Source organism: Leptonychotes weddellii, chromosome 11, assembly GCF_054177405.1.
Source record: "Leptonychotes weddellii isolate Sample4059 chromosome 11, ASM5417740v2, whole genome shotgun sequence".
NCBI classification, from domain to species: Eukaryota; Metazoa; Chordata; class Mammalia; order Carnivora; family Phocidae; genus Leptonychotes; species Leptonychotes weddellii.
The window spans coordinates 23738035-23763821 of record NC_138379.1 but is presented as its reverse complement, the minus strand read 5'-3'; the positions used below and the strand labels follow the sequence as shown (position 1 = coordinate 23763821).

Here is a 25787-nt window from a genome sequence, read left to right as displayed (position 1 = left end):
AGCCCTGGGTGTTATACGCAAACAATGAATCATGGAACACTACATCAAAAACTAATGATGTAATGTATGGTGATTAACATAACATAATAAAAAAAAAGTGAAAAAAAATAAACATAGATAAAAGACTGTTAAACATCCAACCCGGAAATAACTACTATTGCACATTTAAGATTGTGTGTGGGTAGGTGTGTGCACGTGCATGCAGGCACACACGCTTTTTTTCTATAGATATTTTTACTTCTACTAAGATGAAATTACACAATAATTACTATTTTGGAAATGTTTTTTCCACTTAATATTACAGTTAGCTTTCTATTCGGCAAAGATCAATGGAGAGCATAATTTTAATACCTGCATGATATGCCACCTCCTAATGTATTTAACCAATCTCAATTAGTAGAGCTTCACATTACAACAATGTTTGTAAACATTGCTGTGCTGGACATCCTGGACTTGTTTTGTTATTGTTTGAAGATAATATTCCCGAGAGAGGAAGAGTTAAAGTCTATGAACTTTTTTTGCAGCAATGAGACATGTTGCCAAGTTCAATAAATAGATTTCCACCATCAAAAAAAAAAAAAAACTTAATAAAACTTAAAAAACTTAAAAAAATAAAACTTAATAAAATTTTAAAAAACGAACAAAAAGTTGGACAGGTTCTTGTGTTAGTTGATTCAGGCACTCAATGATGAGGATATTTAATAAAGACTAGGTATTGTCAAAGACTAGGATATTTTCATTTCTCCACTTTCCACTCTTGGGACTGTCCTCTTTCTTCCATTGTTGGGACTATAACAAGAGGCCAATTTAGGTACTGCATAGCAACTGTCTCTCCCTGGAACTCCTTCTAAAAGAGTAAGAAAATTTTTCTTTGAACCATTTCCTGCTGGCCAGAACCAGATCACAGGCTCATTCCTGAACCAAACACTGGCATGAAAAATGGAGATTATATTAACTATCTTAGAGACAGACTGATCATATAAAGTGGACTGAATATTGGGGAAATTATCACAATGTCCACTATAAGAAAAATTTCAGCTAACATTATAAAATACACAGGTTGTTTAGGATATTACTGACTACAAATATTATACAGTATAATAGAAGATAAATGGAGAATGTTTTTTACAAGCTGACTGACAATGAGTAATTCACCTACTCTTTTTTTTTTAAAATATATTTATTTATTCCTTTATTTGAGAGAGGCGAGCAAGCAAGGAGGGGCAAAGGGAGAGGGGAAAAAGAATCCGAAGCAGACGCTGCACTGAGCGCAGAGCCCAAAGTGGGGGCTCAATCCCATGACTGAGAGATCAGACCTGAGCTGAAACCAAGACTCACTTAACCAATGAGCCACCAGGCACCCCTCACCTATTCTCTTCAGGTTTTGGTTCCCCTTACAAAAAAAGGAGAGGTTGGATCCAGTTAATGGTTTTTAAATTGTGCTCTGAAAAGTCCTAGACGTTCCATGGAGACCATTCATAGCTGCTAATAGAGAAGAAAGAGCCCTTAGGTATAGCTCCAGTGTTCCTCCAAGCCTCCCTTCCAGCAAAAGCAGCTCTACCTTATTCATTTTAATACTGAGCTTCCACATCTTGAACTGAGGGTTCTGCAGCTCAAAGAAAGACAAAAACAAGATTAGATGATCCCTATGATTCTATGAAATTTAGAGATGATCTGAAGAAGATAGTTTGGAGAGAACCAGATGTAGAAATAGAAAACAGTTCAAGCATGAAGGGAGAAAGAGCAGTTGATGAGTCAGAAGGAATTTCAGACTTTCCTATCTGATAAAGGAATTTAAAGGCAAATGAGTCTGTTTCAGTTGTCTTGAAAAACTATACATATAAACCACCTACAGTCTGTGGTGCAGAAAAGCTGACTCTAACAAAACTGCCTTAATCCTAATCTTAACCTAATTTTACTTGCAAGTAACAATAATCCCATAAATTTCTATGGCATGTTTAACTTTCTGAAGTGCTTTTCCATGCATTTATTGTTTTATATTTATTACACATATATAAAACAAGAAAGGCAGGGATCATTCTACTCATATTAAAAACAAGAAAACAAAGGGGAAAAGAGAAAAGCAACACTCATATAGGTCTGGGTCAAGCACCTCTTTGAGATGACTAGAGTTGAAAGGTTTAGTTTTAAAGAAAAAGGTAAAGTGATGAATTAAGATAAACAGAATAAATGAGAAATATTATGCAGGGAATTATATGTCAGCAGGAAGAGACTAAAGCACTGGGTGAAGTAGTGGGGTCTGAAGGACTAGAGGCAGAAAGAACAGATTTGAGAGTGTAATGGTACAGATGATAGAAAAGGATGCTCTGGCTGGAGAAAGAGGAGGGCCGAATGAAAGAGCCCAAAAGCAGCAGTGTTTAATGATAAAATTTCAAGGGAGGGACACAGTAGTCTAGGTCTTGACTCTGTATCTTTAGAGTCAAGTAGTCTATAGATCTTTAGACTTGAGGCGTATAAGGAGCTGATATTTCAGGAGTGTGAATAGTTAACAATTTCCCTTTCTGATAAATATATGCTTTCTAATGGGGAATAAGAAAGAGAAGAAACTTATGTGGATAAATTGCTTATGTTGCTATCATTATTAGAAAGGTTAAGACTGTAGGTTCTGGAGTCAAAATTTGTCTAGGTTCCAGTCCTGGCTTTATTTTCCTTGTTATTTAACTTTAGGTAACTTATTTAACTTCCTTCTGTCTCAAGTTCCTAATCTGTAAATCAGAAATACAATTTTTTAAAAACAAACTGTGTGGCATGTAATACTCCATGCAACAAGTATTTGTTGAGCACCTACTATGTGTCAGGCACTGTTACCTATTACTACTACTAAGGTGAATCCAAGGGATCCTAGGATTATTTTTTCTACTTTAAAAATAGACTAAAGTCTTAATAATGGTATAATTAAATATCCTTTTATTTATTTAAAGAATTAAGATTCATTCTTTCAAAGCTAAAAACAGTAAGAATTTTCCTGTAGACCATGAGCTCCTCAAGGAAAGGTGCCATGTTTTATACTTATCCCATAGCAGCTTAATACATTCAAGGAATTTAAAAAGAACTAAACATTTATCGACTATAAGAAGAAAAGTAACATGATTATGAAAAAAATGTGACTTATCTTTACCTAAAATAAGATCTGATGAAAGCAAAGATTGATTTATTCAGGATTTAAAAAATGGCAATAAAAATATTTGGTGAGAGCAGTAGGTGTCAGCCAGACAGAGTATTATTAATGACACAATAGCTCACAGTCAATCTGCAAGAATGAATAGAAAGTGGTAGGTGTAAGTATGGTGCTGAGGGTTTAATCACTGATTGAACCAGCTGGTTTCACTCCATTCAATGTAACAACCACAGCCCTACAGATCACCATGTTATATAGACAGATGTTCCTGGTTTAAATGTGAACAGACCAGTACAATAATAGAAAAATAAAGCTTAGTAGATAGTGAGTCACTAGCATTATGTTAACTTTAAAAGAACAGCATATTTTTTGGCTAGAAAATAACCCTGACTATTGTAATCAACAGCCCGAAATTTGTGAATTTAAAATAGGTTAATTCTTCATTTTAAGTACAGATCCAAGAATATGCTAGAAAACAACAATTACAGAAATAAGATAGTATAATAAAACATTACTCTAGAACTAGAGGGTCTTTGACTTTAATTTATTGAACAAAAGGACGTACTGACCTTATTATTTCCACCCTGGATAAACATTTGAAAACATGGATGGTAGTCAAATTCACTATGGATACTGAAGGATATTTAAAAAAAAAAAAAAAAAACCTAGTAATTTCAGCAATTAATTTAACTTCTTAAAAATTTAGGAGATTAATTCAAAAGAAAAATATCTGTTAGAGGACCTCAAAGTTTTAATCTCAACTCAGATTTATGGGATGTTTAGCTAATTTTTATATTGTTATTCAGTATTTAGTCAAATATCATCTGAGTATTAAAAACAAATCTTTTGTGCTCAATTGATTCTACTTTTTTAAAAAGCCACCAAGAATACCGGGCTTAAAATAATGTACATCTTTCTTTACACAATGGTGTTTCCAAAAACTTGCTTTCAAGCTGCTTTTTTTGTGTACTAAAATGGTAGTTTTAAAACTTGTAACTTTGAACTTTTAATTTTTTTATACTGGGTTTTCCTAAAGCAAGATACACCTGTAAGAAATAAACATTCAAACTAGTTAGAAATTATTAGATGCCTTTTATACTAGTGAACTATTCTAAGTTCAATCCTAAAATGCAATGTTCTGATAAAAGTACAATTAAACTGAAGCATATATTGCTAAAACATATTTATATCAAATGGCTTATAATTCTCTGAATTAATAAAAAAGAATTCGTTTTTCTAAAAGTTATTTTTTCTGTCAAGGTAACAAAGTGCAACAAACTTCTACAGCCTTCTACACTTTCCAACAACTGAAAATATGAAGCTGTTGTAATCAGCTAAGTTTTCTAGGAGATACTCTAAAATGCATCAATTCCTATTACAAAAATTGTAATGAAACAACAAGGAAGTGGGAAAGGGGAGGGTAAGAGTGAAAACTCAGTATATGGCTGACAAAAGTAAAAACTAATCATTTCTTATGTCTTTCTTTTTCTCTTATATATTAATCTTAAGAGCATAATAAATTAAAATCAGAGACCTCCACAAAATGATTTTCCACTGAAAATATGCTTTTGATTTTATAGCCCTTATAGCTTTTAAATATCCTGAACTTTTAGTACATTGTTTTCTAACCACTTTATTCAAAGCTGTTAGTGCAGCAAGTAAACAGCACATGCTTTGATCTCATTAAATTACAACTTATAGTTCCTAGAGTCATAAATATTGTGCTCTTTTTTCCTTTACCCCTCCTTTCCTGGTACAGGGTAGTCTGTTAAATATCACTATCTCCTTGAGTGCTGTGACGTTTACTCAGACAAATAGCAGAGGTTATGAATGCTGCTCACAGATAGTATCAGGAATTCTTCATGATTGCCATAATGGTGAACCCAGCATTCAGAACTGTAATATCCAGTTTAATCTAACAGCTAAGTTTGGTCTGTTTAACTTTGCTCAAAAAAAAAAAAAAAAATCCACCTTATCACAAACCAATAGCTTAACTGTTCTGAACAAAATCATAAAACAGAGTAAGAGAAAAATAAAAATTATCTTTGGGAAAATTAATGATTAAAAGTTTTAAATGAGTGGTATAACCAATGTTACTAGACTTGATTAGCTTCTAAAAAAGACAATAAAAAATGATAAAGCTTTCTTAAAGTTGAAAATTAAGACTACATACCAAATACAAAAAACTTATACCTAGAATGTCTGAAATATTAAAAATGGCTGTTAAAATATATTTTAAATTTTTCACTCTTTTAGCCACTTGGACTTGGAAATCTCAAAGTAATAAAATTCTCTCGCTTTACCCTTTCATACACTCTTCCAAGAACTGTTTGGTAGCATAGTCACTGACTGTAATGCTCTCTAGAGACACAGGCCACCACTGCATGACATATCAGTACATTTAGTTAGCCCTGGCAGGGCTCCAAGACCTGAGGAAAAAGGGGTGTGTTCCTGAGCAACACTATTTCACTTGTGCAAAAAAAGACACATTCTTTTTACCCTAATCTACTAATGTTGCCTGTCCATGGATTTACACGTGCCTCATCTCCATCTACAGGTCAGTCTTAAACGATACATTAGAAATATAATATTATGATGAAACATTTGTCCTTATTTAATGAAAAAAACCACATAACTTAGTACAGAAACTTAAGAGGTACAATCTTTTTATAATAATGCAAAAACTAGGGGCGGCTGGGTGGCTCAGTCGTTAAGCGTCTGCCTTCGGCTCAGGTCATGATCCCAGGGTCCTGGGATCGAGCCCCGCATCGGGCTCCCTGCTCCGCGGGAAGCCTGCTTCTCCCTCTCCCACTCCCCCTGCTTGTGTTCCCTCTCTCGCTGTGTCTCTCTCTGTCAAATAAATAAATAAAAATCTTAAAAAAAAATCATGCAAAAACTAACTGAATAAAAGCGTATGAAAATTTTAATATAACCACTAAATTAATATGATTAATCAGTTAAGTCATGGATAAAAATATTAAAAAATAAACAAATCAAAGAGACATCACTGAAAATGTGCTTATTCACAACTATTCAGTCTCAGTATTTAGTTATTTATATTTGCATTTGAAGTTTACATTGATAAAAATGAATGGTCCTTTTAATAATCCTCTGATTTGAGACTACAGGCAAAATTTTAAATTACAGCTTTTCTTTTAATATTAAAAAAAAAGCCATCTTTAGTATTCTAGGATGTGACTGAAAATAAGTGCTTTCTACATAAAAACTGTCTAGTTTGCTAGACAAACTTAAGACTTTTAAGGGATAGGAACATATGCTTATTACCCCCTTCTGTTTTATACTGAGCTACTCCTATGCTCTTCCTTTCTGATCCTTCAGAAAATAAAACCAACTTATTGGCAGTTATAAGACAAAAGAATTAAATAGAATAGTGTTACAAATATTAATGGCCTTTGGACTCTGGCTTAGCATTTAGAAGCCACTTAAATCTTTATCCTAAGTAACCCCCTTTCCTCGAAATGATGCTAAAACAGATAGTAAAATTTCCTGATTTCTTGAATTATGCATAAAAGTATATGTTATTTATCTCACAGCACAAAACACTCCTGTTCAAAACTTAAATCTATTACTCTAGATTTTCAATAAAATTTTAATTTCAGTAAAATTATAGTTAAATATAAAAACAGGGGGACTTATTTCCAGTCTAGCAAGTAAGGAGCTTAAACTTTGTCCTGACAGCACTTTGTCCTGACAAGTAAAAGCTGAACAAACTGAAAATCAACAACTCCCCTTAGATCTATCAGGGAAATGAGGTCATAAGGCAAATAGCTACCTCAATAATTGGAGAGAGAGACTGGTGAATATAGAGAATTATAAATTACCAGAAGAGAAACCCACAAACAGAAACCTCTGCAGGAAATAGTGCCAGGAAAGCCTGAACTGTGATTGACTAATTACCAGAGGCTCAGTGTAGAAAACTCTGACAGTTTAAAAAAAAAAGGGGGGGGGCACAGTCATGGGGGGGCCCCCACACACACACTTTTGTGAATTTCACTTCCAAGTCCTCTCACAGTATCAGAAAAAAAATCCCTCCTACTTCCAGGAGGATGAGAAGAAAAGGAACCATTTTGAAATATACCAGGGCATTCTGTTCTTCTTAACAAGGCCTGACCTCAGGAGAAATTATTGGACCTGAGCCTAAACTACCTGGGGAAAGGGTAATACTCAAATCTAGCCCCCTTCAACCATGCTGTACCACCCAAGAGAGGGAAAAAACTGAGAAGTACTGTGAAGTTCACAGTCCAGTGATACAGGCTCACCAAGAGACTGAGATCTAATCATAGGACACTTCACAACCCCCCACCCTGAACCTTACCATTACATTACTAAAGGCTATTTACTGCAGATCCTTTCACATGTATATCATGTCCATCTTTCAACAAAAAATTACAAGGCATACTAAAAGGCAAGAAACACAATTTGAAGAAGCTGAACAAGCATCAGAACCCGTGTCAGATATGGCAGAAATATTAGAATTATCAAATCTGGAATTTAAAAAAACTAATATGCTAAATGTTTTAATGGAAAAAGTAGACAAAAAATGGAGAACAAATAGATAATGTAAGTAGAGAGATGGAAATTCTAAGAATCAAAGAGAAATGCTTTAGATCACAAACACTGCAATGGAAATGAAGAATGCCTCTGAGGGGCTCAATAGTAGTATGGACAAGATTGAGGAATATCAATGAACTTGATATGATGGCAAAAATTCAAAAACTGAAAACAAAGAGAAAAAAAACTAAGGAAAGCAGAACAGAATATCCACCAACTGTGGGACAGCTACACAAAATGTAACATATGCATAATGGAAATACCAGAAGGAAAAGAAAGAGAACAAGGAAGAGAAGCAATATTTGAAGCAGTAGTGACTGAGAATTTCCCTAAAACAATGTCAGGCACCAAACCACAGATCTAGGAAGCTCAGAGAACACCAAGAAGGATGAGTGACCAAAAAATTTATACCTAGGCATATCATATTCAAAATTCAGAAAATCAGTAGTAAAAAAAAAAAAATAATACTGAAAGAAGCCAGAAGGAAAAGAACACCTTATGTACAGAAGAGCAAAGGATTACATCTGACTTCTCAAAAACCATACAAGCAACGAGAGTGACATGAAATATTTAAAGTGTTGAGAGAAAAAAACTACTAACCTAGAATTCTGTACCTTCTGAAATTATCCTTCAAAAGTGAAGGAGAGAGATGCCTGGGTGGCTCAGTTGGTTAAGCATCTGCCTTTGGCTCAGGTCATGATCCCGGGGTCCTGGGATTGAGTCCCGCATCAGGCTCCTTGCTCAGTGGGGAGCCTGCTTCTCCCTCTGCCTGCCACTCCCCCTGCTTGTGTGCTTGCGCGCTCTCTCTCTCTGAGACAAATAAATAAAATGTTTTTTAAAGAGTGAAGGAGAAATAAAGACTTTTGAAGACAAAAATTGAGCAAATTTGTTGCCAGTAGGCGTGGCTTGCAAGAAATGTTAAAAAAAGTTTTTCTGAGAAAAGGAAAGTGATATAGGTCAGAAACTCTGAAGTACCTAATAAAAGGAAGAGCATCAGAGAAGGAATAAGTGATAGCAAATGAAATATTTTATTTCTTATTCTAAATTGATAAAATAACCATTTGTTTAAAATAAAAATAGCAACAATGTATTTGATTATGTATGCTTAGGTATTAGTAAAATGAATGACAGCAATGATACAAGTGACAGGAGAGAAGAATCAGGACTGGTTCATTGTTATAAGGTACATGCACTACCCATGAAGTGGTATGTTATTTGAAAGTAAACTTGGTTTATTGCAGATACACTGTGAACTCTAGGGCTAGCACTAAAAAAGTTTTTTGAAAAGTATGATTGAAATGCTAAGAAAGGAGAGAAAATGGAATCATACAATGCTCAATTAAAACCACAAATAGCAGAAAAAGAGTGGAAGACAAAAAAGAGGAACAAACAAGGGCAAGAAATAGAAAACAGCAAAAAAATATGGTACATATTAATCCCAATTTTATCAATAATCACCTCAAATGTCAGGAGTCTAAAATACAACAATTAAAAGATGGATTATCAGAGTAGATCCAAAAACAAGACCCAATTATATGTTGTCTACAAAAACCCACTTTAAATATAAAAACACATATTGATTGAGAGTAAAGGGATGGAGAAGGATATACCATGCTAACACTAATCAAAATAAAGTAGGAATCGATATATTAATTTCAACCAGAGTAGATTTCAGAGCAAGGAAATTTATTAAGGACAAAAGGGGGGAATACATAATGATAAAGGAGTGAATACTCCAAGAAGACATAACAATGTCTTAATGTGTATATGCATAGAGAGGACCAAAATACAGGAGGCAGAAACTAACAACTGCAAAAAGAAATAGAGAATCTACTATTATATTTGGAGACTTTAATATACGTCCATCAGAAATCGACAGATCCAGCAGGCAGAAAATCAGAAGGGTCAAAGTTGAACTTAGCACCATCAATCAAGTGGTGTATAGACTACTTCAGCAAAAACAGATTACAAATTCTTCTCAAGCTCACATAGAACATTCACCAAGATAGACCACATTCTGGACCAGAAAACACACCTTAACAAATTTAAAAGAATAAAAAGTGACACAATTTCTGTCCTCAGACCACAATAAAATTAAACTAGAAATCAATAAAAGGTAGCTTGAAGAAACCAAAATACTCAGAGATTAAACAGCACACTTCTAAATAACACATGGGTCAAAGAAGAAATCTCAGGAGAAATTTTAAAATACTTTGAGCTAAATGAAAATATAACTTTTCCTTTAAAAAAATACTATGGAAAGGTTTTAAAGATTTTATTTATTCATTTGAGAGAGAGAGAAAAAAAATGAGCAGGGAGAGAAGCAGAGGGAGAAGCAGGCTCCCCATTAAGCCAGGAGCCCAATATGGGGCTCAATCCCAGGACCCTGGGATCATGACCTGAGCCGAAGGCAGACGTCCAACCATCTGAGCCACCCAGGCACCCCAAAAATACAACTTTTCAAAATCTGTAGGATGCAGTGAAAACAATGCTTACAGGGGAATGTACAGCATTGAATGTAAGTGTCAGAAAAGAAAAAAGGCCAAAATATAGAAGCAACCCAAGTATCCAGTGATAGGTGAATGGATAAGAAAGATGTGGTATATATACACAATGGAATATCAGTCAGCCATAAAAAAAAGGATAAGATCTTGCCATGTGCAAAAACACAATGGACCTAGAGGATTGTGCTAAGAGAAATACGTCAGAGAAAGACAAATACATAAAATTTCACTTATATGTGTAATCTAAAACACAAAACAAACAGAAAGAAGAAACAGACCCATAAATACAGAGAACTAATGGTCACCAGAGGGGCGGGGGGTGGGGATACGGGCAAAATAGATGAAGGGGAATAGGAGATACAGGCTTCCAGTTACGGAACAAGTAAGTCACAGGGATAAAAGATACAGCATAGGGAATATAGGCAGTAGTAGCGTAGTAGCATTGTATGGTGACAGACAGTAGTTAGAGTCACAGTGACCCTAGCATAATGCACAGACTTACCGAATCACTATGTTGTATACCCGAAACTAATGTAACATTTTGTGTCAACTACACTTCAATTAAAAAATTAAAAAGAAAAAAATTTTAAATCAAATACCTAAACTTCAAACTTAGGAAACTAGAAAAAGACCAAAGTAAATTCAAAGTAAGCAGAAGAAAAGAAATAATAAAAATTAGAGCATAAATCAATGAAAATGAAAACAATAAATCAATAGAGAAAATCAAGGAAACCAAAAAGCTGATTCTTTGAAACAATCAATAAAATTGATAAGCCTCTAGCCAGGCTAAGGAAAAAAAAAAAAAAGAAGGGACACAAATTACTAATATCAGAAATGAAAAAGTGGATATAACCTTAGATCCTATGGACATTAAATGGAAAATTTTAAAAATGCTATGAAAAACTCTATGCCCACAAGTTTGATAGCCTAGATGAAATGGACCAATTCCTTGACATAATATGCCAAAATGCACACAAGAAGAAATAGACAATCTAAATAGGCCTATATCCATTAAAGAAATTGAATCAATAACTAATAATCTAACAACAGAAAGCACCATGCCCAAATAGGTTTACTGGTGAATTCTATGAAACATTAAAAGAAGAAATGATACCAATTCTGTATAATCTCTTTCAGAAGACGGATGCAGAGGGAATACTTTGAATTCATTCTATAAGGCCAACAATATCCTAATAGCAAAACAAGACAAAGACATTACAAGAAAACTACAGACCAGTATTTTTCATGAGTGTAGATACAAAAATCCTCAACAAAATAACAGCAAATTGAATCTAACAATGTATAAAAATAATTATACACCATGACCAAGTGGGATTTATCCCACTTATGCAAGGCTGGTTCAACATTCAAAAATTAATGTAATCCATTACATCAACAGGCAAAAAAAAAAAAAAAATCACACAATCATATCAAAAGATGCAGAAAAAGCATTTGACAAAATCCAACACCTATTTATGATAAAAATTCTTAGCAAACTAGGAATAGAGAGAAACTTCCTCAGCTTGATAAAGAGCATCTAGAAAGAAAACATATAGCTAACATCAAACTTAATGGTGAGAAACTTCACAATTTCCCTCTAAAATCAGGAACAAGCCAAGGATGTCCCCTCTCACCAAATTTTCAATACCATACTGGAAGCCCCAGCTAATGTAACAAGACAAGAATAGGAAATAAAACAAAACAAAACAAAAAGATATACAGGTTTGGGAAGGAAGAAATAAAACTGGCTTTGTTCACAGATGACATGATTGAATATGTAGAAAATCTAAAAAAATCAACAAAGACCTCCTGGAACTAATAAGTGATTATAACAAGGTTGTAGAATATACTATTAATATACAAAAGTCAATCACTTTCTGTACTAGAAAAACCTACAGTTCTTCCCTCTTGTATAAGGAAAAATCCAGTTCTTCCTCCTGTGTTTTTTTCCCTGTGTGTCTCCTTTACACAGAACACTTCTGACACTTCTGGTCACCAAATATGTGGAGGTTTTCCCCCCACCAAGCAATTCTCTGCAACACCAGTTGAATGTCCCCACAATTTAACTCACTTCTGACACTATCTACTTGAAGGCAGGACCAAATCCCAAAGGTTAAGGACTCAGTCCCATAAGACTGCTCCCATCCCACTTCAGATGCCAATCACAAGTCCAGATGTTTCTGACTGATTGGCTATAAATAGAGGTTCCTATGATCCCCCTCTTAGGTTCCATTAATTTGCCAGAACAGCTCACAGAACTCTGCAAAACACAAGTTTATTAGTTTTTTAACAGATACAGTAAAGGATACAGATCAACAGCCTGATGAAGATATACAAAGGGCAATATCTGGGAGGGTCCTGAGCACAGGGGATTCTGTCCTGGTGGAGTGTATCAACCCTCCCTCTGAAATGATACCATTGGGATTTTATGGAGACTTCCTCATGTAGGCATGATCAATTATTAACTCCATTTCCAGGCCCTTTTCCTGTGGAGTAGAGGGAGGTAGGGGAGAAGCAGGGCTAAAAATGTTAAGCTTTTAATCATGACTTGCTCTTTCTGGTGACCAACCCCCATCCAGGAGCCATCCAGGACCCCACCCAGAGTCACATTATTAAAACAAAAGATGCTCCTAGTGCTCTTATCACTTAGGAATTTATAAGGGTTTTAGGAGCCCAGCGTCAGGGTCAGGGTGAAAGACCAGATATTAGACCAAGAGATATTCTTAGTGCTTTTATCACTTAGGAAATTACAAGTGATAGAAAATGGGGGCAGATATTTTCTATGATCTCATACTTTTAATTTTTGCTGTAATTTTTAAGCAAAAATTAAATGCTTAGGTAAAAAATCTAACAAACTATATATAAGATCTACATGAGAAGAACTATAAAACTCTAATGAAAGATATCAAAGAACTAAACAAATGGAGAGATATTCCGTATTCATGAATAGGAAGACCCAATATCTTCAAGATGTCAGTTTTTCCCAACTTGATCTATAGATTCATTACAATCCCAATCAAAATCTCAGCAAGTTATTTTGTGGATATTAGCAAACTAATTCTATGGAGAGGGAAAAGGCCCAGAATACCTAACTTAATATTGAAGGAGAAGAACAAAGTTGGAGGACTGATACTACCCAACTTTAGCACTTATTATAAAACTACAGTAATCAAGTCAGTGTGGTATTGGTGAAAGAATGGACAATTAGAGCAATGGAACAGAAATGAGAGCCAAGAAACAGACCCACATAAATATAATCAACTGATATTTGACAGAGGAACAAAACTAATCTTTTCAATAAATGGTGATGGGACAACTGGACATTCACATGCAAAAAAAAGGGGGGGGGATCTAGACCAAGACCTTAGACTCTTCATAAAAATTAACTCAAATGGATCACAGACCTAAATGTAAAATACAAAACTATAAAACTCCAGAAGATAATACAGGAGAAAATCTAGCTGACCCTGTGTAAGGCAATGACCTTTTAGGTACAATGCCAAAGTTATAATCCACACACACAAAAATTTGATAATTTGCACTTCATTAAAATTAAAAACTTCTGCTCTGCAAAAGACAGTATCAAGAGAATGAGAAGTCAAATCACAGACTGGGAGAAAATATTTTTAAAAGCTCTATCCGATAAAGATACTGTTATCCAAATTATACATAGAACTCTTAAAAGTCAACAATAAGAAAACAAATAACCCAATTAAAAAATGGATAAGAGATCTGAACAGACACCTCACCAAAGAAGATACACAGATCGCAAGTAAACATATGAAAGGGTGTTCAACTTCATATGTCATTAGGGAACTACAAATCACAACAACAAATACCATACACACCTATTACGAATGTGCAAAATCCAAAACACTGACAACCCCAAATGCTGGTGAGGATATCGAGCAACAAGAACTCTCATTCATGGCTGGTGGGCATGCAAAATGATACAGCCACTTTGGAAAGCAGTTTGGCAGTTTCTACAAAATGAAACATACTCTTACCATACAATCAAAACAATCATGCTCCTTGGTATTTATCCAAAAAAGCTGAAAACTTATGTGCACACAAAACCTTGTACATAGATATTTATAGTAGCTTTATTCATAACTGCCAAAACTTGCAAGCAACCAAAATGTCCTTCAGTAGAATGGATAGTTTGTGGTACATCCAGGCAATGGAATATTATTCAGTACTTAAAAAAAAAAGAAAAAAGCTACGAAGCCATGAAAAGACATTAGACAAAACTTAATGCATATTACTGCAAAAGCCCATCTGAAAAGGCTACATTCTATATGATTCCAACTCTGTAACCTTTTGGAAAATGTTCCAAAACTGTGGAAATAGTAGAAAGAGAAGTAGTTTCCAAGGGTTGGGGGGAAGGGACAGATGAAAAGGCAGAGCACAGAGGATTTTCAGAGCAGTAAGACTATTTTGTATGATACTATAATGGCGGACACATGTCACCAAACATTTGCCCAAACTCAGATAAAGTACAAAACCAAGAGTGAACCGTAATGTAAACAATGGAATTTGGAGGATACTGATGTGTCAAGGTGGTGCAGGATGTTGGCAGTGGGAGAGACTGCACATGTGTGGGTTAGGTAGTACATAGGAACGCTCTATACTTGCCATCCAATTTTGCTGCAAAGCTAAAAATGCTCTAAAAAATAAAGTTTATTAATTTAAATAAAACAAAAACAGTGAAATTCAACGTATACATATAGCTGTAAATGCTTGGAGTGTTTTTTCTTCCCTTTTAAAAGCAGGCTTCATTTAAAACCAAGATGAAAACATTGATCCCAAATTTAAATTTTCCTCAAAAGTTATGATATATATGAACACTATCATCCATATTCATTTATTTATTGAATCCGAAATATGTATTGCCAAAATGACTTGTTGAGGTTTGGGGTGTAATTTTTGTAAATGACTGACCACCACGGTGGGGGTTATATTCTTCCTGGTTTATAACCACTAAGGCCATTTTTCTACTTCTGAGCCAATGACTGTGACATGAGGAATAAAATGTTTATGGCCTTCTGCCAATCTAGATCTCAATGTCCAATGTAGTCCTTCATTCATGATGCTCCAGCCATACCAGACTTTCTCCAGTCCCTCACATATACCAAACTCCCGCCTACACTTAACCTTAGCCAAAAGTCTGAGAAGTGATTACTAAAATTCTTTCCTACCTTTTGCACATGCTGTTCTCCTTGCCAGAGTATTACCTACTCTACGTGATGCTCCCTTTCTGGGTTCCAGTAACTTATCTTCTTGCTGTTTTGGGGGTCCAGTATGGGGACATCTCTATTGCCTGAAACATTATTCTCTTCCCTCCCTATCCCTTTACCTCCAATGTAATAAATTCACCTATTATAATGTCATCACAACCTTTTTCTTCATATCATTTACAACAGCTTTAAATTATTTGGTCTGTGTGATTGTGTATTTTGTGTCTAACTCCTCCATTGGACTATAAACTTCAAAAAAGCAGGAAAATGTTTTATTTTCTTCAGACCTGTATCCTTAGTGCCACATAGTACCTGACACATACAGTCATTCAAGTATTGAATGAATGAAGAACGAATGAATAGGGGCGCCTGGGTGGCTCAGTCATTAAGCGTCTGCCTTCGGATCAGGTCACGATCCCAGGGTCCTGGGATCAAGCCCCGCGTCGGGCTCCCTGCTCAGCGGGAAGCCTGCTTCTCCCTCTCCCACTCCCCCTGCTTGTGTTCCCTCTCTCGCTGTGTCTCTCTCTGTCAAATAAATAAAATCTTAAAAAAAAAAAGAATGAATGAATAAATGGTGCTAAGATTGACATACAGTAAATATCGGCTATTCATGTCACGATAAAAAGGCATGCCACTGGTGACAGAATATTTTGAATGGGTTAGAACAAATTCATTCATTACATTTATTGGAATCATAACTCACAGTTTGTGAATCTGTATTTAAAACGTATTTGTCTTTATACCAAAAAATATCTACCCAACTTTTTCCAATACTATTCCATAAAACTAATTAGACTATAATTTTACCTAATACTATAAAACTGTATCAATCATACCTTCTTTAAACTGCATATTTCAGATTCTTGTTTTTTATTTAAAGCTGAAAGTCTTTTGTTTAGCTGTATTGCTTCCTGTACTGCAACGTGAAAAACATTTAGAAAAATATTATATTCAACATCAATTTAAGGAAAGTATCATTAAAATGGACAGGGAAAATAGCCTCAATGCAATGTATGTAACGATTATTGAATTTAAATATTAAAATGCCATTTAATATTACCAGTAGCAGATAAGTTCAATTTATTTATTATAAATAAGTTCACTTAATCACTCCCTATTAAATATATAAGTTTAAATAAGATAGTACCTACCATTTTGTTCTAACTTTTCATGATTCTCTTTTACCAATCCAAATTGACCTGTTATTGTGCCATAATATTTCTCAATTTCATTCAGTTGCTTCTGATGATCTTCTTTAGCCAGAAGATGTAACTGGACTTTTTGTTCCTATTTTGAAGTTATTTAAAATGCTATAAATATATAAAACACACATATACAACATATATGCACACATACATTTAAACATACATAAAAATTGTTTTTAATAACTTTTGTTACAAAATAGGCCATGAAAAAGTGCTGAGTACACCATAGGGAGGAAATGTTAAGGAGATACTTCTAAACCTATGTAAAATTAAAGCATTTTTTGTCTTGTAACAAAATAGTCATTTAAACTTATACTGCCCTTATTTAGAATTTCTTTTTCAAAAACCAACTAGTTTCAGAGGCTCCTGGGTGGCTCAGTCAGTTAAGCATCTGCCTTCAGCTCAGGTCAGGATAGAGTCCTCATCGCATCGGGCTCTTTGCTCAATGGGGAGCCTGCTTCTCCCTCTGCCTGCCGCTCCCCCTGCTTGTACTCTCATGCTCTGTCTCTCTCTCTCTGGCAAATAAATAAATAAAATCTTTTTAAAAAAATCAACTAGTTTCATTTATAGAAACGTTAATTAGTCCAAGCCAGCACTAAGCAAAATCACGAGACTATTAAAGCAATACTCTTGATAATTTAGGAAAGGAATTCTTTTCTCTAAATTTGGGGGTGCAATTACAAGTGCAGTATTGAAACTCAAGTAATTTGTCTGATTTTAATGAGTATAGCCCCTTCTCATTGCATTAAAAATTGAATTATGAGGATAATATCTATCAGAGACAGGGAGGCAATACAGTATAGTAGAAAGTCTACTTAGGCTGAGAAACATAATTGGTAAAAATTGGACCCAACGTATATTTTAATATGGGCTTTCACTGCTTTTGGCTAAAACAACTTGTTTTGTCATACTTAGAAATGTGACTTTCAATTTTAAAAAGAAATCTTATGTTAATAAAATCAATAACATTTTTTAAAAGGTTTTGACCTTGACTTGGCATTGGTAGAATCACTGATTGGTTTCACAACTTTCATTCATTTTTGCCACATGCTTCAGCACCCATGATGAGCAGTGATAAAGAACAGTGTGCGTCTATCAGTGATAAAGAACAGTGTGAGTCTATCGGCTGGTACTCAGTAATTGTTTTCTGAATGAATTGTTTTTCTGTGGAGTTGCAACAGTGTAAATTTGTTAGATTTACCTGGCCTGTATCTGTTTCCCTTATCCAGTATTATCACAATTTCAAGTATTTACTTTTAGTATTTCTTCCTCATTGCAATCTAGTAGAATTGAAATTCACATGCTCTATTCTCCCCTAGTCAAGTGAAGGGCATATTACTCAAAGTAAACCAACTGATTTCTACCTTTTTGGAATTTGAAACTTGAGCAAAATGACTATGAAACGAAATAAGTTCAATAGTGATCCTATCCAGATTGATGAGACTTCTGTCCTGGGTTCCTTCAACCTGCTTCACAAACTCTGGAATTACCCTGGTCTCTGTTCATTCTCAAACCCATTCTTCACTCAAATTGATTCTGAGTGCCTCCACTAAATTTCCTTTTGCATAAATTAAAGAGCCAGTTCCTACTGCTTAAAACCAAAGTACAGGCAGTATAGCAAAGTAGTCAAAAACGAATCTGCCTGTGTTTACATACTCCCTTTGTAATTTAGTTACGGTGTGACCTTGGGAAAATTATCCACCCTATCTTTAAAACAAAGATTCTAAAAGTATCTCCCTTATAGGGTTGCTCTGAGGATAAAATGAATTAATACATATAAAACACAAAGAACAGATGCCTGCCACAGAATAAGCACAATATGTTTTGTTATTATTATTCCTTAAGTGATAAAAGTACCTTCAGTAGTTTTAACTAATTTTATTTAGAGTAAGAATAGCCCTAATATTAATAAAGAATACACATTACAACTTAAATTGTACCTAACTATATTCTCTTGGCAAATTTGATGATAGTCTTAACTTTTCCTTTTTCTTTTTTTTAAAAGATTTTATTTATTTATTTGACAGAGAGACAGCGAGAGAGGAACACAAGCAGGGGGAGTAGAAGAGGGAGAAGCAGGCTTCCCACTGGGCAAGGAGCCCAACACGCGATCCCAGGATGCTGGGATCATGACCTAAGCTGAAGGCAGATGCTTAATGACTGAGCCACCCAGGCGCCCCAATAGTCTTAACTTTTTCAAAGAGAGTTTTTAATGATTTTAAGCAAAGTGATAATACCGTTAGTAATGATCACGATGGATGAATTGACAGTTTCCCATATACTTCTATGGGCTTTTCAAATTCACTACTTAGTCATTTGAATTAATCATGTAAGTTATAAACACAAACAAGCTGACAAGTGTACTTACCCTGAAGATCTTATGCCTACCTGGGTAGTCACTATTTTCAATAACTAAACAATGAAAAATGATGAACCATATTCCATTCCTCTACAATACTACTTAATTCTTTAATCTAGAGAATTATACTTGCTTTTAGCAGATGTGTAAAAACCTAACACAATTTCACTAAAATTAGTCTAAAGGCATTACTTCAATCCAAGGAATTTTTTTTAAAGATTTTATTTATTAGACAGAGAGAGACACGGAGAGAGGAAACACAAGCAGGGGGAGTGGGAGAGGGAGAAGCAGGCCCCCCGCTGAGCAGGACCCTGGGATCATGACCTGAGCCGAAGGCAGACACTTAACGACTGAGCCATGCAGGCACCCCAATCCAAGGAATTTTTTTTAAGTTTTTATTTTAATTTCAGTTAGCTAACATACAGTCTAATATTAGTTTAAGGTGTACAATATAGTGATTCAACAATTCCACACATCATCTGATGCTCATCATGACAAGTACACTCCTTAATCCTCATCACCTATTTCACTCATCCCCCCACCCACCTTCCTTCTGGTAACCATCAGTTCTCTATATTTAAAAGTCTGTTTTTGGTTTGTCTCTTTTTTAACTTTACTCATTTGTTTTCTTAAATACCACATGAGTGAGATGACACAGTATTTGTCTTTCTCTGACTGACTTATTTTGCTTAGCATTATACCTTCTAGCTCCATCCATGTCATTGCAAATGGCAAGATTTCATTCTTTTTTATAGTTGAATAATATTCCATATTATGTGGAATACTTTTATATCTCACATCTTCTTTATCCATTCATCTATTGATGGACACGGGCTGCTTCCATAGCTTGACTACTGTAAATAATGCTGCTATAAACACAGGGGTGCATGTATCCCTTTGAATTAATGTTTTTGTATTTTGGGGGTAAATACCCAATAGTGTGATTGCTGGATCATACAGTTCTTTTTCATTTTTGAGGAAACTCTATACTGTTTTCCACAGTGGCTGTACCAGTTTGCATCCTCATCAACAGTCCATGAGTGTTCTCTTTTTTCCACATCCTCCCTAACCCTTGTTGTTTGTGGTTTTGATTTTAGCCATTCTAACAGGTGTGAGGCGCTATCTCATTGTAGTTTTGATTGGCATTTCCTGATGATGAGTGATGTTGAGCATCTTTTCATGTGCCTATTGGCCACCTGTATGACTTCTTTGGAGAAATGTCTTTCATGTCTTCTGCCCATTTTTTAATTGGATTATTTGTTTGGGGGGTGTTGAGTTTTATAAGTTCTTTATATATTTTAGAAACTAACCCTTTATTGGATATGTCATTTGCAAATATCTTCTCTTATTCCATAGGTTGTCTTTTAGTTTTGTTGTTTCCTTTGCTGTGCGGAAGTTTTTTATTTTGATGTAGTCTCAATAGTTTATTTTTGCTTTTATTTCCCTTGCCTTGGAGGACGTATCTAGAAAAATATTGCTACAGCTGATGTCAGAGACATTACTGCCTGTGGTCTCTTCTAGGATTTTTATGGTTTCAGGTCTCACATTTAGGTCTTTAATCCATTTTAAGTTTATCTTTGTATATGGTGTAAGAAAGTGGTCCGGTTTTCCCAACACCATTTGTTGAAGAGACTGCCAACAGTTGGATATTCTTTCCTGCTTTGCTGAAGATTGACATAGCCATGGGTTTATTTCTGGGTTTTCTATTCTGTTCCACTTATCTGTGTGTCTATTTTTATGCCAGTACCACACTGTTTTCATTACTACAGCTTTGTAATATAACTTGAAGTTCAGAATTGTGATGCCTCCAGCAATTTGCTTTTCTTTTTCAAAATTGTTTTGGCTATTCATGGTCTTTTGTGGTTCCATACAGATTTTAGAATTGTTGGTTCTAGCTCTGTGAAAAATGCTGGTGGTATTTTGATAGGGATTGTATTAAACGTGTAGATTGCTTTGGGTAGCACAGACATTTTAATAATATTTGTTCTTTCAATCCACCAGGACGTGTCTATTTCTTTGTGTCATCTTCAATTCCATTCTGTGTTCTATAGTTTTCAGAGTATAGGTCTTCAACCTTTTTGGTTAGGTTTGTTCCTAGGCATCTTATTACTTTTTGTGCAATTGTAAATGGGATTGCTTTCTTAATTTCTCTTTCTGCTATTTCATTATTGGTGTGTAGAAATTCAACAGATTCCTGTACATTGATTTTGTATCCTGTGATTTTACTGAATTAGTTGATCAGTTCTAGTAGTTCTTGGCTGAGTCTTTCAGGTTTTCATTATAGAGTATCATGTCATCTGCAAATAGTGAAAGTTTTACTTCTTCCTTACCGTTTTGGATGCCTTTTATTTCGTTTTGTTGTCTAATTGCTGTGGCTAGTACTTCCAGTACTATGTTGAATAAAAGTGGTGAGAGTGAACATCCTTGTCTAGTTCCTGACCTCAGGGAAAAAGCTCTCAATTTTTCCCCATTGAGGATGATGTTAGCTGTGGGTTTTTCATATAAGACTTTTATTATGTTGAGGTATGTTTCCTTTAAACCTACTTTGTTAAGAGCGTTTTTTATCATGAATGGATATTGTACTTTGTAAAATGCTTTTTCTGCATCTATTGAAGTGATCATATGGTCCTTATTCTTTCTTATTGATGTGATGTATCATGTTGATTGATTTGCAAATATTGAACCACCCTTGTATCCCTGGAATAAATCCCACTTGATCGTGGTGAATGATTTTTTTAATGTATTGTTGACTTTGGTTTGCTAGTAACTTACCGAGGATACTTTGCATCTATGTTCATCAGGGATACTGGCCAGTCGTTCTCTTTTTTAGTGGTGTCTTTATCCAGTTTTGGTATCAGGATAATGCTGGCCTCATAGAATGAATTTGGAAGTTCTCCTTCCTTTTCTATTTTTTGGAATAGTGTGAGAAGAATAGCTATTAACTCTTCCTTAAAAGTTTGGTAGAATTTGCCTGTGAAGCCAGTTGGTGCTGGACTTTAGTTTCTTGGGAGTTTTTTTTATTACTTATTCAATTTCTTTGCTGGTGATCACTCTGTTCAAATTTCTATTTCTTCCTGCTTTAGTTTTGGTAGGTTATATGTTTCTAGGAATTTATCCATTTCTTCTAGGTTGTACAATTTGTTAGCATATAGTTTTTCATAATATTCTAATTGTTTGTATTTCTGTGGTATTGGTTGTTATTTCTCCTCTGTCATTTGTGATTTTATTTGAGTCTTTTCTCTTTTTTTCCTGATAAGTCTAGCTAGAGGTGTATCAACAGAACCAGTTCCTGGTTTTGTTCAACTGTTCTACCATGTTTTTTTAGTTTCTAGATCATTTATTTCTGCTCTAATCTTTATTTTTTCCTTCATTCTGCTGGTTTTAGGTTTTGTCATTGTTCTTTTTCTAGTTCCTTTAGGTGTAAGGTTAGGTTGTTTGCGATTTTTCTTAGTAGTCCTATATTGCTAAACACTTCCCTATTAGAACTGCTTTTGCTGCACCCAAAGCTTTTGCGCTGTTGTGTTTTCATTTTCATTTGTTCCCATGTACTTTTTTCTTTTTTTATTTCCTGGTTGACCCATTCATTGTTTAGTACCATGGTATTTAACCTCCATATATTTGTGGTCTCCAGATTTTTTCTTGTGGTTGACTTCTAGTTTCATAGCATTGTGGTCAAGGAATTTTTCAATTTTTCAGCTTTGATCAATTTTTATGTAGTGTTATGAGAATATTGTCCACTACATATTAATATAGGCTTCTTTAACCTCCCATTAAAAAAATGGTAAATAGGCTGTTAATGCCTGTAAAGATTAATAATCTTGATAACTAAAACTGCAGTAAAGATTAAAGTGATTTAACTGGTTTTCTCTACATACATAGAGCTCTATACACATTAGAATAATTTGTGATATACTCTATTATTCCAACATCCTTTGCTTAAAGCCAAAGTCAATTCAATTAAAATGAAGTTTTATTTGTTTGCATGACATAATTCTGATTTTCAAATATATTAACCAATTCAATGGCCATGATATTATAAAGACTTTCAAATTACATGGGCACACATAGCTCATTAGCCCATACAGGCCCATATGGGGCTGTTCATATATGAACCCACTTGGCTGCTCTGATTCAGTTTTGATAATGAGATGAAGAGGCCAGCTGTCAGGTTTGCTGCTAATCGCATGTCAGCGAATAGCTTAAATTCTTTGGGAAGCAACAACAAAAACAGATTGGTATCACTTGCCTGAGAAAGCCAAGAACATTTTAAAGAATAATATAAATAACTTTACAGCGTTGTTATTAAAACTTTAATATTACATACTATATCATGGTAAAGATAACTTTATTAAGATGACTAAGAAATAGTTAAGGACATACTGTTTTTGTTCTTTTTACCTCTGTGAATTGGTTCACGCTATTTTCTTCTTTTACAGAATTTTATTACTAAATGCAAAAACTTTATCCACAGAAAATGTTAGGATTCATTGCTTTCCAAATACAAACTTAAATTTTAACAAACTTAATCCACGAAAAACAAGATTAGAGGAAAAGAAGACAGTATCTGCATAATTAAGAGTGAAGTGTACAGGTACATGTGTGTGCACATGTGTGTGGTCTCAAAGATTACATTAAAACTTCGAGGCATTTAAAATAGGAATAATTTAAAAATAGTATTTACACACAACTTTTTATAATTACATTTACTAATAAAAGGTATAGCTGCTTACTTCCTTCTTATTTCCTTATGGAAACCAATTTGAAAACCTTTGGGAATAAAATTAATTTCCCTTAAAATAATTAATTCATTAAATTTTAGAGAAAAAGATAAAAACTCAAGAAACTTCATACATTCTTCAAATCTATTTTGCAACTAACTTTCAATTTCTTCACTATGACCCCAAAATAAATCAATGGGGTTATAAAACTCACTTTTTAAAAAACCTATGGCATCTTTCTTAAGATATTTTTACCTTTTTTAGTCACAAAGATAAGGTATATAATACTTAAAAAACTAACTTAAAGTTACACTAATAGTTTGTGTGTACAGATACAAATTATATTTATAATTATGAAGATTATTTCCAGACAAGTCTTCATTCTAAAAACATTCTACTATGAAAGGAAAAAATGTGGTAATTTTAAATCATATGAAACCTTCAATATTCAAACTTTAATTTAATAAAGAAAAATAAATCTTTCTGTAAGTCTTTGCTTTAGAGGAAAGTGATATACAAAAAAATAAAACATAACTAAAAAATGGTTGGATATGTTTTTACTTCATTTATTAAGTCTTATCAGCTACTCATTACAAAATATAGTCACCTGATACAGTAATGATGAGAACACAACAGGAAAGATTTTCATCAATCACCAAATCACAATAATAGTTAATTTGATGTTCCATAGTTTTTTTTAATAAAGATTTTATTTATTTATTTGACAGAGAGAGATATAGCGAGAGAGGGAACACAAGCAGAGGGAGTGGGAGAGGGAGAAGCAGGCTTCCCGCTGAGCAGGGAGCCCGATGCGGGGCTCGATCCCAGGACCCTGAGATCATAACCTGAGCCAAAGGCAGATGCTTAACTACTGAGCCACCCAGGCGCCCCTTCTATAGTTTATTTTTATTATTATTTTTTTGCATTCTTTCTATTGGTAATGATCAATGTGATCATTTGTTCAACAGAAGGTTAGGGTACTTTTAGAGCTAGGTGAATCCTTCAATTCATAATTGTGTTAATTTATCTAGAGACATATTACCACCTCCACACAAAAATCAGCTTACTGAATTCCCAAAACACAGAAATTTACTAGTAATTAAGGGCTCACCTAGAGGAGATCATGAACTTCTTTACAATTTTCTTAATACTGTTTTAAAAATTATTTCTTTTTGGACACTTAACTTAATCAGTTGCTTCCCAAAATCCTGCCTTGACACAGTGACCATTTTGTTTCCTGTCTTGCCCATAGAATTAAGTTACATAAAAGAAAAATGATTTTAATAAAATAAGATTAACTTAATTACTGAATATAGTACTTTGAATAAAGGTCATTTGAAATACATAGAAATAATGTAAGAATGTTTAGAAAAAAGATTATTTTTAAAACTTAAATCAATTATCTAAAACACATTTAATATTCTGTCAGAATGGGTATAAAATATCAATTGTACATATCAATATATACAATTATTTTAATGCCAAATTTAATGCTTTGAATTGTCAGAAAAAACACTGTCACTATAAAATATCATTTTAGAAGGTTTTTAAGAGGTTGTCATTCACATTAACAAAATACTCAGACGTGACTAAAAACTTGTTTTCATTTTTTCTAAGACTGTAAGTATCTGTTTGATGAAATTTTAAAGTGGAATAAAATAAAACACATTTTATGTTGCCTTTGATCTTTAACTTGTAGCCTTATCTCCCAGGTCAGAGGGCACATTATTCAATTTCACTATATTTTGTGTAAAACCACTGTAGCGTTGAAGATGACTTTCAGTACAAATGTCATGGTACTTAAAGCTAAACCAGAATCTAGTTTTTCAGCTTAATTAAAATCATAGTTTAAAATAGTCTGACAATATTATCTTTATTCTTTCCAGTTGAACAGCAACAGAATTTTCGCATCTTTTATTTAATCAAGCTTAGCAATCTTTCTAAGCCTCTTTTATTTTCTAACACATCAAAAACAATTTCACGAAGCAAAACAGTTACTTTATTTTTCTGTATTTAATGAGAAGTGATCTCTCATTTCTTACTTCTCATACAT

The 25787-nt window shown here is 34.1% G+C and overlaps 1 protein-coding gene across 1 annotated transcript in view; it reads right to left on the bottom strand.

Annotated features, from left to right (window-relative positions):
* The window catches only part of CCDC73 (coiled-coil domain containing 73), a 198234-nt gene that overhangs the window by 38626 nt on the left and 133821 nt on the right, over positions 1-25787 (bottom strand). Inside the window, 2 exon segments of the mRNA XM_081798391.1 lie at positions 16289-16368; positions 16604-16739. Of these exon segments, the coding sequence (XP_081654517.1) occupies positions 16289-16368; positions 16604-16739 (216 nt within the window).